Source organism: Pinus tabuliformis, chromosome 2_2 (genome assembly GCF_031772625.1).
Source record: "Pinus tabuliformis cultivar Carrire ecotype Pingquan chromosome 2_2, CPIR1, whole genome shotgun sequence".
Taxonomy (NCBI): Eukaryota; Viridiplantae; Streptophyta; class Pinopsida; order Pinales; family Pinaceae; genus Pinus; species Pinus tabuliformis.
In genome coordinates, this window is record NC_142300.1 from 313,879,506 (window position 1) to 313,893,972 (window position 14,467).

Sequence of the window (14,467 nt, forward strand, 5' to 3'; positions counted from 1 at the left end):
TTATTATGGGTTTTATTGCAGTTTTGGTGCAACGACTGATGCGATGACCATGCACATGAACCCTAAGGTGGCAAATCACAACAAGACCGAGTTTGTAAACCTAATCTGGTACAACCAAATGCATCTACAAACCAGCCCAAGGTGGTTTCATGAACCTGGAGGCCTTCAGAAGGCGAATTTTCCTTCATTAAGCAGAAGGAGTGGTTTTTGACTTTTGCTTGCAGATTCTGGAGGTCATAGGCAATTTTGTTTTCAGTGTCACGGGAGCATCCAGAGTTGGAATTGGAATCTGTAAGTAGCATTGGAAAGCTAGTTCAAAGGGCTATCTGATGACAGTGATCAGAAGTGCCTGCGTGCACATTCAGACTGATCAAATCTCTGTGTAATCAACTCCTTTTCATTCCTAATAAAAACGGTCGCCCATTTTGAAAGCGAACCTAGAGACATAATCCATCAGGGACGAACTCCGTCATCAATCTCATTGTCTGGTATCGTTGTGTTTTTACTGTTTTCGCTTCTGTTATGCATCTTTATTATGTTTAATCAGTTGTTGTAAAGTCTTCTTCTCAAGCAGTTTTCCTCGATTTCCATGCTTTGAGCTAACATTCAAATCATAAATGGCTAATCACTTCTACATCAGTTTTAGTTTATGATCATTTCAGATCAGATGCAAACGAGCTTGAGTCGGGTCTGATATGGCCCATGGCTAACAATTCTTGGATGGTTTTTTCTATCTCATTCTTGAACTTCTTCGGATGTCAGTACGGTGTGGTGATCACAATCCTAGCTCCTTCTTCCAATTTGATAGTATGCTCAAATCCTCTTTTAGGAGGCAATCCTGGAGGAATGTCACCAAACATTGAAGCATGCTTGTCCAGTACTTGTTGAATATCTATCCTGTATTGTGGTTTGTCATTGTTGGTAGTTTTTTGGGTCATGAACTTACATTCTGCCACATATGCTATATCCCCATGCCTAAATAGGGCTTCCATCCTCCTAGCTGACACGACCTGTGGGCCGCCATTTGACATGCCTCTTAATACAACCTTACTGCCATTTGGTGCTCTAAATTCCATTTCCAACGCTTGGTAGTCCATTGTGTGCTTGCCCAACAAATACAACCATTGAACCCCCAATACCATGTTGAGGTCTGCAAGATCTATTACATAGAAATCACTAGTAAAAGTATAGATATCGAGAGTCACACTCAAACCCGGAATCATTCGCGTGCAATCCAAGTTGTACCCATCCGCAACTATCACATCCAATCCCTCGAATTCTTCGGTGGGAAGCCCCCTTTTAGCAACTAGTGTTGCATCAATGAAGTTGTGCATGGATCCACCATCAATTAGGGTTGTGATGTGTTGTCCCTTGATGACTCCCTTAACCCTGAAGGTGTAATACTTGGGCATGCCTGGAAGGGTTGCAATCTTAACCTATGGTCGTGTTTTCTTTTCTTCGCTAGTTATTTCTTCATGTGGCAATTCTTCCTTAGGGTTAGGATTTTCTTCTTCCTTTGCTTCCTTCTGTGGTAGCTCTTCATTGGTACTCAGAGTGGCCTCTTCTTCTTCTTCGTCGTCAGAAAGCACTTCGATGTAATGAATCTTCCCCTTTCCTAAACAGCGATGTCCAGGTTCCCATGGTTCCATGCATGTAAAACATAGCTTTTTCTCCTTAGTTCGCTTCAAGTTTCCTCATCTAGTCTGTCATTCTTGGGCCCATCATGTTGGACAGACTTCTTCTCCTTATCTTTTGGAAGAATGAAAGGCTTGGATGGAGCCTTAGCTTTAGCGGTTGCATTTCCCATGTCTAGAGTCTTCTTGATGGCTTCTTGAAGAGTGGCAAGATTAAATGCCTTTACCCATCCTTATAGGGGCTCAGCTAATGCTTCGGTGAAAAGCATAACTAATCGCTCTTCAAATATATCTGGTACCATAACTCCTGTATGTTCAAATTCTACAATAAACTCTTCTTGCGACTATTATGAATATAATTCATATAAAAATAATAAATTAATGTAAACAACAATAATCATAATGAGGTTAAACTAAATAGTCATTAGTAATGAAAAGAAATGTCTTAAAAAATGTGTCCATTCGTGAGGAGGCACCTCCCTAGGGTATATAAGCAGGCCCTCATATTCATTTACAGTTACCTATCCTACAATGGATGTTTACGTCTCCCAAGTGTTTTGAAGATTATCCCACTGCGTATACGAATTTTGTTCGTTACATTGGTATAAGAGCATATAGTTGAAGTATAGGAACCTTGTTAGTTACATTAGTATCAGAGGCACGATGGCAGATCCCAGCCTTTAGCCATCAACTCCTTGTCAACCTTCTTGTCGTGTCATTGAAGCGTTTCGCTTCACAGTTATTGGGGGTTCTCCAATTTACCCATTAGGCCTTTGGCCATTTAAAAAATAAATAAAAAGAAAGATAGTCATAAAAAAATTTATTAGGAAAGAACGGAGCTAGGAAAAAAAAAATTGAAAAGAAAAGAACCAAAAAAAAAGAAAAAAAAAACAAACAAATTATATTAAAAAAAAAAAGAAAAAAATAATTAATAAACATATATAAAGGATTGAAAAAAAAAGATTATTAAAAATTTATTAAAAAAAATAATTTAAAAATAAAAAATTAATAATTATAAAAAAATAAATACAACTTACCTACAGTCGTCCTATGCTACATTTGAAGAAAACTTATATTAAAAAATAGTAATATAAAACAAACAAAAAAAACATAATACGCGCGACCAACCATTACCTGACATTAGTCGCTAACCCCCGCACAGTGTAGTCATCGTACTTCCTCGCTGAGACCCTGAACAATGCAGTTGTCAACGTCCCTCATTGTTTGTTTCTATACGCTCAACACTACTTGTTTTGCCTCTGCTGCAGCAAGGTATTCTATCACTGCCACTATCTGACGTTGTGCATTTCCCTACCACGAATTATCTCCACAAACAACGTCGTTGCAACCAAGCTACTCACGGCCATTGTCGGCCTGCTCAAGGCTACCTCGTCCAGCCGTTGTGATTGTTATTTGCACCTATCAGTCACTGCTTGCCTCTGTTGCCCCCGTCTTGTGCTCGTTCGCCTTTCTTTCTCCTGGCCAGCCATTTTGCCCTTCATCTGGTGTAATTACCATGCATTTGTGACCATTCGACGAGCCACGATTTGTTCGCTGCCATCCGAGTTCCGTTGACCGTCACCTCTTCAACATTTACACAAACGCTGATAGAAAGATTTCCAGTTTCCTGACCTTGTTTGTTTAAGTAGTGCCAGTTCTTTGAAGTGGATTTCTGGGTTCTTTTTATTAAATATTTCTATCAGCCTTTGTGTAAATTCTAATGAAGAAGTGATGTTGGCATGTCCCAGAGTCACTAGACCATGATACCACCACTCATGTGCTTCCCCTTCTAAATGTAATGTAGCAAATTGGATTGCATTTGCTTCAACCATAGGACTTCGCCTGAAGTAGGTGTCCAATTTTTGCACCTGAGCCCGTGTTGTACATTTAGATGATCCATCAAATGAGGGTAAAGGAAGTTTACTCACCTTGCGAGCTAATTCTCCATTAAGTTGTCCCCGGGGTCTATTCTTGTATCGGAAGTTGCTATACTCATTGAAGGTCATAGTTGCTCAAGTATTTTCTTCCAATCTTGCATAATCCTGAACATAATTGTTAAGAAGTTGATTTGGCTCAACTGCTTCTTGGGCTGCTGGCACATGATTATCTGTGAATTGTGGTAGAAGTGGTTGACTGCTCTTTTTGTTGTTTGCTTGGTTGTTTGGCAGACTAGGATTGTGCTTTCCACTTCCCTCTATGGTAGTTCTATTGGTGGCAACGACATTTGGCTATCCGGTGAGGTGAGGAATCAACAATGCGATTTGTCACTGCCCTTAGGTCAATACCTATGCTATCTGTTGTTGCCCTTGATGATGCAGTTGTTGATGCATCTACTATTATCCATGTATCAATTCCTGAAGTAGAATACTAAGGTCGTGTTCCCCTTGACCAATTCTGTCTCCCATGGCAAAACGGTGGTTATTCCTTTTTTCCTTATAGTGGCATTGCTTATATTCGCATGAAGCATACAAAGCTCATGTACTCACAACTAGCAGGATGTTTTGCGCTCTAATACCACTGTAATGTACTAGGGCAATTTTTTTTTGTAATATGCTAGGGTTTTACCAAATTTTTCCCAACACACAGTAATTCTATGCCATTAGTAGAATCTACACTCAACCTTCTTATTGATGCGACAATCTAAACAAATTCTTAAACAACTGACAAAATATGGCAAACAATAAATATAATTCTTTGTTCACAATGCAAAAATCCCACACTAATATAACACAGCTACTTCAAAGCAACATATTGAACAACACTAATAAAGGTATCACAAATAATTCAAAACACAATTATAATTCAACATCTAACAAGAACTCGTGACCACAAGTTGCTCTAGATTGATGCCAACAATTCTGATACAAAAAATCCTCACAGCTTCAAACTTAGTTGCCACGAATTTACTCGCTTCCTTGAAGGACTTCCACAATGAGTTTGACTTTGGAAACGAAGGTTTTTGCTGGTGCGTTCCTTCTTCGACTTCCATGTTGACTTTGTCTCTAGAAACAAGGGTTTCCACTGGTGCAGCCCGTCTCGAGTCACGGCGAGAAATCCTACCTCTTCTGAATCGTACTCAATACGTACATCCAATTTTTCTCTCGATCTTAAACATGACCCCGTCTTCGTTGATTATAAAATTCCAAATCAAGTCGACAACCACAGTAGTCTTGCTGTCAATTACGGGTCGATATAATTTGCGACCTTTCTTCAAGTTAAAATCTTTGCGTGTTTTTCAGGAAATAACAGAGCTACATTTCTGTGTTCGATCTGTTCAAAGAAAACCCTAGATGATTTCAAAGTTAACCGCAGGCCATAAACCGTGACGTTCTAGATAACCTCCCTACCCCTGTTGTTTCCCGTTTTCAGGCTTACAAGCCACCTTAAACGCAAGGAGTTCATTGCCTTGAACACTTTTGTGCCCAAACCCATGAACCAATCTTAGACCAAGCACTCGTTGTTTTAGAAAATGATCTTGTGCCCAAACAAAACCACAAATAATTCAATGTCTCCATAATGCTCTTGTGCCCTGAACAAAATAAGAGAAATGCAAACGTTGTCAACTAGGGTGGAATCTTTCACCACCGAAATTGACATGAAGAAAGGGGTCTTAAAATACTCAGAGCTAATGCTCAAAATCAGATGAAATGATCCTCACTTGATGATCCAAATGAATTCAATCCTCCTTTATTTATAGACTTCATTAAGGGGCTTCATCTTCTTAATTGGTTGAGTGTATCTTACTCAAAACCCCAATTTTGGGTTTTTTTGCCTAGTTGCCCCAAAACTTGCCCAACAATGCGTACTTTGGGTTCTTCTCCCCTTTATAAAGAACTATAGCCTACAGGGACAGATAGGCTACTAAGTCCATTCGTCCTCAATTTGTAGAGGACATTACAAAGTTGTATAATTTAGTAGAAAGGCCAAAATCGAATTCTATTTATACCACTACTTGAATCTCTTTAATGTTCACTTCACCCCAAAATCATATGTGATATGTGTTGTGGCACATTGACATTAACCACTGTTTAGAAGGACTGTTATTTATAAGATATGGTATATTTATTAATGTCCAACAAATGACCACAATTTATATTTCTAGAAGTTGTTGTCATGTAGGATGACATGTGGCAATGACTGGACAATGACTAGGGAGTGACATGGCTATGACATGGCACCCAGAACGCGCTTCCTTATCCTTATCATCCTACACAAGTGCACACTTCCCTTCCTATTATTGAAGATAACCTTATGCATTTATTTTATCCTCTTATCCTTTTGTTCTTGAAAACCTTATCTCTTGAGATTTAGTCCTATTTTTGGAGTTTTGTGGTCTTTTTGGAGTTAGGAGTGGCATGTGTGAGTTTTTTCTTCAGTTCTCACTTATTTATGGCTGATCGTATCCTTAGTCAACTCTATTATGACTCCAACTCCATTTTTGGTCTAGTTAACTGAAACTAAGGGGGAGTTGTTTTTTTCTTTTTGTATATGGACTAAGGAACTTGAACCTAGTGTGCATTGATCCTCTCTTCTAGAGAGTGTTATAAATATGTACTCATGGCATTCGGTGTAATAACATGAATTCGAGTTGATCCCTTTGGTCTTTCAAGCTTCACTCTATTTTCTATCTCTTATCTCTGTTGTCTCTAGTTGAATTAGTCTCTTATTTTCTCTCTTCTTTCTAATTTGTCTCAAGCTTGCAAGCAGTATTATTGTTTATTTTCCACAACTAGATTCTTGTGTGCTTGTGATCAAAACGTAACATGGTACCAGAGCTTTTCAGATATTCAAAAATCTAACAATGTGATGCACTTTCCACCTCAAACGCACAAGTTATAAATGCTCAAAGCTTCAAGCTAAAAAAACTAATCATTTTAAGGATGTTTCTGCTGATTGGGATTTGTCAATGTAGAAGAAAAATTTAAAAATGATGCAGAATCCCAAGTTTCTTATGGGGTAAGATGATTGCTACTATAAGGAAAGGCAAATGAATTATAAAACCAAGTTTAGGATCAGCTTCAGCAAGCATGGTGTAAGTGGACCATTTTATTGCATTACATCAAGTAGCCAATGAATTGCAATCATTGCTCTAAGTATAAGAAGATTAGAAGGAAAGAGATTTCAGGATTAGGGAGTCTATGCAATGCACGGCAGATAGAGATGAACCTTGTAAATTCTATTTCCAGCATCTACACAGAAAACACAAATCAAAGCAGATATTGGTTCCATGAGATCCTCGTGGAAACGTTATAAAGGATGAAATGTAAATCAGACAAATTTTTCAAGAACACTTCCAAAGAATCTTCACTTAAGTGGGGGTGATATCCACTGCATGGTGCATGCATGGAGCTTGTTAAACAGGCTGTCCTCCAAAAGATTGAAACCCATGAGAGGGATTACCTTTCTAGAGGAAGGGAACTAGAATTATACAAATTGAAGGCAGCTATGAAAAAGCTCTAGAATGACAATCATCAGGCCCCAATAGTCTGCCAGTGGAATTTTACAAGAGGATGTGGGTTTTGGTTAGTCCAGCATATTTGAAGAAGTGTTAGTGATTGATCAACAGTGATAACATGGGGGAACTTGTCAATGCAGGTCGTATCAAGCTTATCCCTAAAGGTGCTACAAGGGATTTTGTAGAAGGTTGGTATCCCTTCAATGTTTCTTACAGAATCTTTGAAAATGCACTGTTCAAGGACTACGTTGTTGATTGCCCGGATAGCCCAGAAGGAGAAAAGTAGTTTTTTATTAAGGTACATTTATTCATACTAATCTTATCACTACCTAGGAAGGGTTTGTGTGGACCTAGGAAGGTTTTGGGTGGACCTAGGAGACTAGTCAAAAGGCACTAATTTTGACAAGGCCTATGAGAAGATCGAATGATACTCCATCATTCAATGGAGACTCTTCTCTTGGGCCCCGACAAGGATGAGTGTGAATGGTGTACTTTTCAATCATATTCTTCTACAGCAGTTTATTCAGCTAGGTTTCCCTCTGTTCCTTATTTGTATGTGATTACAGTAGATGCTCTAGGTTAGCTATTGGAGGCTACTAGAGTACAAGGGAAAATCAAAAGGTATTTCTTTCGCTAATGGCAACCAACTTCTCAATTTTCATTTCACAGATGACTTGGCTTTTACCGCTGAATTGACTGAGCATTCTGTGGAGGGTACTATTATTTGCCTGGACACATAGCAAAAGTTGTTAAGAGTGGCTTTTGGTGAGGATGAAACAAAGATTTTCCTTACTGGTCAAGACGAACCCCCTAGTTGGTTGAATCATAAACAGAATATTATAAATTCTGGAGGGATCATTCATTATTTGGGCATCCCCTTTTGTACATAACTCTCTCTTGTTGATCATAGGAAGTGGATAATGGCCCAGTTGAATAAATACTTCAAGCTTGGAGGTAGCTCGATATTTTGTTTGCTGAGTAAGGTTGCAGTCACTAATAGAGTACATGCAACAGGAACATTTATTATTCCTCATCTTTTCCCTTCTCAAGCAACCTATAAAATACTAGAGAAAGTCCCTAGAATTGTTCGTCTTTTCCCTTCTCAAGCAACCTATAAAATGCTAGAGAAGGTCCTTAGAATTAGAAGTTTTATTTGGTGCAAACACAGGGAGGTCAAAGGAGTTCCTCTAGTGGCTTGGGATATTTGAATTTTGCACTTTGCCAAATGATCAAAGGGGATTGAGCTTTCTTAACATAAGAGCTCAAGCCAATAAATGGTTAGTATGAGCAGCAGAGAGGGATGCCCCTTGGCAATCCTTATGCCATGATTGAATTCAAAGTACTCAGCAAATTCAAGGTATTATAGACTCCTTTCAATTGCATGACATAATTGGTCAGCAACACTTCAAAAGATGTGAGTTGCATGGAAAATAGTACCAGACAGTTCCCAAGCATAAAAACTTGCATTGCTTGCATATTTCAGGATCTGTGATTTGTAGCTTATCATTCTCTTTACTCAGGCTTGGAGAATCAGTGCCATAAATAACTACCAAAAATACATGCCTCATTAATCTTCTTCCAGGTTTCATTTTCCTCCAGCAGCTGATGACAAGTGCAATTCACAAAAGACCAAAGTCATGAATAACTACCAAAAATACACGCCTCATCAATCTTCTTCCAAGTTTCATTTTCCTCCAGCTGCTGATGACAAGTGCACGAAAGACCAAAGTCATAAATAACTACCAAAAATACACACCTCATCAATCTTCGTCCAAGTTTCATTTTCCTCCAGCTGCTGATGACAAGTGCAATTTAGAAAAGAGTAGTTCCCAAAGTCACTTTAGCTAACACTTAATATCTTAGCCTTCTTCAAACTTGATTAGTTCATTAATTTCATTACCACCAAGGAAAACAGAGTCTATTTGAGTGCAAACAAAGTCATATTTCTTATAGCTGCTCCAGATTTCTTTTACCATCTATTGGCTACTTCCATTGCATCTGCAAATTGATAGAACTCTCTGTGTGACACGAAGTTTATTTTAGCTCTGACTTAACTCAGACTAAATTTTAATAAATCTAAACTAGAGACTTAGGTGGTCTTTGATCCTGGGTCAAAATTTTACAAGTTGTAAGGAATAAGACCTGGTTGAAGTACCCTAACAGCATGTCATTTCATTTCCATTTTCGAGTGCCACACCATCTCCTTAAGTTCAAGCTCCCTATAAGACTGCATTCTTAGAATAAAAAACCAAACTGCTACACTCTACATGTACGAAGGATTAAATCTATAAAATGATGTGAATAGCTTACAATGGTGAAATTGGAAAGGTCAAAGAAGAGTCTCACATTGATATTGTTCTGCATTCTTTTAGCATATTTCATCTTGATCTTAACCTCTTCCTAGGACCTAGATATTACTTGATTTAAAAAACTATTTTACAGATCAAGACATCAACAAAGAGAGAGGGCGGAATTAAAAGAAACAGTAGATTGTTTCCACCTACCACACATGACAAGAAAGGATAAAAATTGTAACCCACAAGATTCCCTAGGTTGCACAACTAACATGAAAGAATATGAAATTCTAAAAAGTATAATTCAAACTTACCAAAAGCATCAAGTGAAGCAAGAAGTACTTCCCCTGGCAGAAGGCTGAAAAATTTCTTGCCTGCCTTTGAATTGACTACTGACCCTGTTATATACCCTGTTAATTTGACCACTCCAGACAAAATACCCGCAGCTACATTCTCCGACATCCTTGAAACTCTTTTTGCCCTACACCCAATAAGCATATGTGAGTTCAATTTTCATGACCACTCTAAAAAGTTGGAGAAATTTTGAATCTAAAAGAAATTAACCTACAGAGGAACAACATCACAAATATATTTGTAACTCTCTACTACAGCCTAGAAAACATACTTTAACGAAAAATAGCTTGCAGATTGATCCACTATAAAAAGTTGGAGAAATTTTGAATCTAAAAGAAATTAACCTACAGAGGAACAACATCACAAATATATTTATAACTCTCTACTACAGCCTAGAAAACATACTTTAACGAAAAATACCTTGCAGATTGATCCATAACGATAACCCAAAAATCAAACAAGCTAATGTGGCTTGAATGCAAGAATAAAAAGAGGAAATGTCTTACACATATATCCCTCTAACAAACCTATGAATTTAGTCTCACCGAAGTGAGAAAATTGCCTGACAGATGATACCACGCTTAATAAAGCCAAAATGCTAGTGCAGATTTTTTAAATTTTAAAATAATCCCAGATGAAACGCATGCATCACTGATAGATTTACAACTCGTTAATTGATAAAGTTAAAGTGGCCTAGAAAAACACCCAGATGAGACGCATGATGTTAGGAATCCATAAGAGTAATCTTATGCGACATGGAAGCTTTCTTAGATGAGAAAAATAATGAACAGACGCAGATATTGCAGTATAAAGCAGATAGGTTAATCTGATCACAAAATAGAGGAGGATAAGAAACGTGCTTGACAAACAGATCCATAACACATTATGAAAGCAATCTCACATGGCTTTACAGACAAATTGAAATGACCAACAGACAGCGCAGATTGCTTCATCTGCCTATTCTGCATATCACATATGTTCACCTACAAATTGAACCAGATGACTAATGACTTCAAACATTGATTCAAACAAAAGAAGAAAATTCATCCCTGATGCACCCATGACTCAAGCCAAGTTACCATACTTGTACTTGACCCATACTCGCTGAGGCAGGTGACCTGGCATAGATGGCAGTGTGTAAAAACAGGGAAAAAAAAATTTAATGCATAAAACATTACTTACAAGTGCAACGAGAACTGACTCGGGGTACTCAACATAATCAACAAGTAATTGCCAATACTCATGGCAAGCATTATGTACCAAGGGGTGCAGCATTCAGTGCACTATCACTAACTGTGCACATCCCTCAACATATAGTAAATTTAATGCTGCACTCAGTGCATATTGAACACCCATACTCATAAGCATAGAGAGTATTGACCGGTCAATAGGGGTCAGCCATGTATTAAGCCGAGTCCCAAGTACTCATCCTAGGGTCATACTTGCTAACTCGCAACTACTTGCAGTTATACTAGAGAATATGGCAACAATGAATCGAAACACCTAAATCTTGAGAATTGTCAAAATGAAAGATAACTGATTAAAAACAAAGACCTTATCTAAAAAATTGGACTGCACCTTTTCATCCTTCTCATTGCTTGAGGAGATACCTCACTGGGATTATCATTAGGCTGAAGCCGTTTCTTTAAGAAAGAATTCCCCCATCTCAGCTGCTCAACAGTAACATCTCCACACCACAAAATCCCCCTGATTAACTGCCCCGAGCCTGCAGCAATGGCACGCGCAGCACTACTGCTGTAATCCTCAACATTGGGTGCCAATGTTGTCCAATATGCAGCAGATCTCTCTTCAATAAGTTGTTTCTTCTCATCAGAACTAAGCTCAGTCGGAGCAGTCTCTCGAGCCAGATTATCGTCCAACACACTTGATCCAAGAAGAGACCCACTAGAGATATGGGAAACCTTCTGCTGTGAAAAAGAACTATAAATTTCTAGATGCTTATCCAGCTCTTGCAGAGCAGCAGCCTGACCACGGGCTGCAAAAGTAACACCATAGTTGAGTATGTTATCTGCAATATCAGATGATGTTGCTAAGTTCGAATTATCCTCATCACTGGAACCCCCCTCAAACGCTTCATTGGGTACACTAAGAGAGAAGAAATAATGGCAAGCATCAAGCTTTACAGCTGCTTCGTCCTTGGCTAATGGCCACTGAATATCACCCCCAACCCTGGCAAATACTGCAACGGCATTGCCTCCTTGAACCAATCTCACGAGCATGAAATCACCACTAGCCAACTCCATACTGTCCTGTTTATCTATCAAATGAACTAGAGCTCCTGGGATTCTGATCAGAATCTCCTCTGTGGCCTCATTGGGGGCACTTGGTGAAGGAGATTCAACATTACACTCTTCAATGTTTATTTTATTTGGGATTTCAGGATACAGTCTGTACCCTTCATGCCTGTTGTGCCGCTCGATTTTTCCATGGGTTTCTGATGAGAAAACAGTTGGGTTCTCTACTAGATCACCCATATGCACAGTGGGATATATAGATACAGTTGGGTGGTGCTGTTCAGAGTGAATATCTGGGTATAGAGAGTTTTGCTGTTCAGAGTGAATATCTGGGTATAGAGAGTTTTGCTTTATGGGCTCTGAGAAAACAGAGTCACGGGCAGGATTGGTATCAATTACTGTAGGATACAAGCTCTCTCCAGATTTAGGTTTTGATTTAGTATACTGTTCGTCATGGAATCCAAAACCAGTTTCTAGGGTGGGATAGTTACCTATAGATTCTCCCCCTGATTGAGCGGAGCTGTGAGATGCCGAGCCTCTGTCGGATCTGAGAATAAACGTCGACTTTCCACTGTCTACATCGTTATCTTTTCTTAACGAGTCCATCGTTACAAAGATATTAGAAAACGCTTATGAATCCACAACACTTTGGAGGACGCGTTTGCCAGTGGATATATATAGCTCAGGGCCTCCCGCGTTCAAATCGTGTATATGATTACTTGCAGCGTAGTACATTCAGGTGGGTACAACCAGATTGATACGTGGCAACTTTCTGTTTTCGTGGAACGATGTGATGCGTTAGGAACGTACTTAGTTTTATATTAAATGCAATACCTATACCGACACATTACGCATTTATGTTTAGGAAGTAATTTTTTAAGATTTCTTAGTTAAATTTGACAGGTAACGAGATTGGTTGGAATCACAGGATTGAGTCGTGAACTTTTGGGATGTCAGTGTGTCAGTGTTAAATCTATCCATATCTATCCATATAGGTTCTACAAAAACAAATTTTAGAAAACAAAAAATCAAAATTTTATCTCAAAAATTGTTTCCTCGATTTCCATATAAAAATTTTAAAACCTCTCAGAAAACACAACAGATTTTAACTTAAAAAATCATTAAAAATATTAAAATAGGATTATTGTAATATTTTATTTGTTACTCATATTTTTTATATGAAAATGTTTTTTAAAATATTAAAATATTTCAACGATGAAACATTTTATTTGTTACTCTCTTTTCTATATTAAAATGTTTTTGTTTTTTTAATATGTTTTTATAGATGTCTTATTATGCTGCTATATAGCTTAGATTTTTTATTAATTTATCTTTCACCAAAAATTAAACTAAAATATTTAAGGCTTATTTTATAAAACTTAAATAATTTAATTTTTTAAATATATTAATCTTATTTATTAAATATTTGATTGATTTTTTTAGATTCTCTTACTAGGTAATGATGTTTTTTAGCCGCCATTCGTACCACATATATGACTTACAATAATTAAGGCTCTTGTACGTGTCTTTCAGGTATATTCCGTGGACTTTCAATTAATTTATCCTTTGACCAAAAATTAAACTAAAATACCTAATGTTTACATTATAAAACTTTAATAATTCATTTTCTTAAATATATTAATTTTATTTATTAAATATTTGATTGGTTCGTCTTTAAACCCTCGTATTAGGTAATGATGTCTTTTAGCCGCCATTCGTACGACTTATGACTTACAATAATTAAGGCTCATGTACCCATCATCATGTTTATTAGTTGTAAAACGGCGATTTCTATTTGTTACCCTATAGGAATTTTAATGCGGCCTGACATGGGGCCGCATTAAGGGGATACAACACGCTGCTGTTTTTATTTTCTCTCTCATCACCTAGCGGCGTGTTGTATCGCCTTAATGCGGCCCCATGTCAGGCCGCATTAAAATTCCTATAGGGTAAAAAATAGGAATTGCCGTTGTAAAACACCATTTTCAACACTTATGACTGTATAATAATTACATTATGAATCACCTTTGAAAATGGTGATAAGCTTTTTCTTTAAGTATGGCTCGAGCACCATGATTAAAGCAGAAGCGTTCTCATCTGATTGGTTCGAATATACTTTGATTAAAGTAAAAGCTAGAGACTTAGAATAGTGAAAGCATACGTGTTCTCATCTTATTAGTTCGAATAGACCTTCACCAAAGTAAAGGTTATAATAGTTAAAAACTCAGTCAAGATTTGTTAAGTCGTGAAAATAAATTGCGAAAATACAATTAGATATGTTATCTTATTGGTTTGAAAAGACTTTCATTAAAGTAAAGAGTATAGTAGTTAGAAACTCAGTCAAGATCTGCTTATTTTTAAAAGTCTTGAAAATACAATTATGTAAGTTTATGAATGTGGGTTCTTATCTGGTTATCAATTCATGTGGCACATCAATCTCAATCATAAAGGAAAAAAATATTTATGGCATATTGA

The 14,467-nt window shown here is 37.5% G+C and overlaps 1 protein-coding gene across 1 annotated transcript in view; it reads right to left on the minus strand.

Annotated features, from left to right (window-relative positions):
- Positions 1-12,721, minus strand: part of LOC149192549 (protein EARLY-RESPONSIVE TO DEHYDRATION 7, chloroplastic-like) — a 32,080-nt gene extending 19,359 nt beyond the window's left edge. The window contains exons 1-2 of the mRNA XM_089404643.1: positions 11,316-12,721; positions 9,698-9,864 (exon numbers count right to left, since the gene is read on the minus strand). Coding sequence (XP_089260769.1) covers positions 9,698-9,864; positions 11,316-12,598 — 1,450 coding nt within the window. The 5' untranslated portion in view covers positions 12,599-12,721. The remainder of the gene's footprint in view (positions 1-9,697; positions 9,865-11,315) is intronic.
- Positions 12,722-14,467: the final 1,746 nt, after the last annotated feature.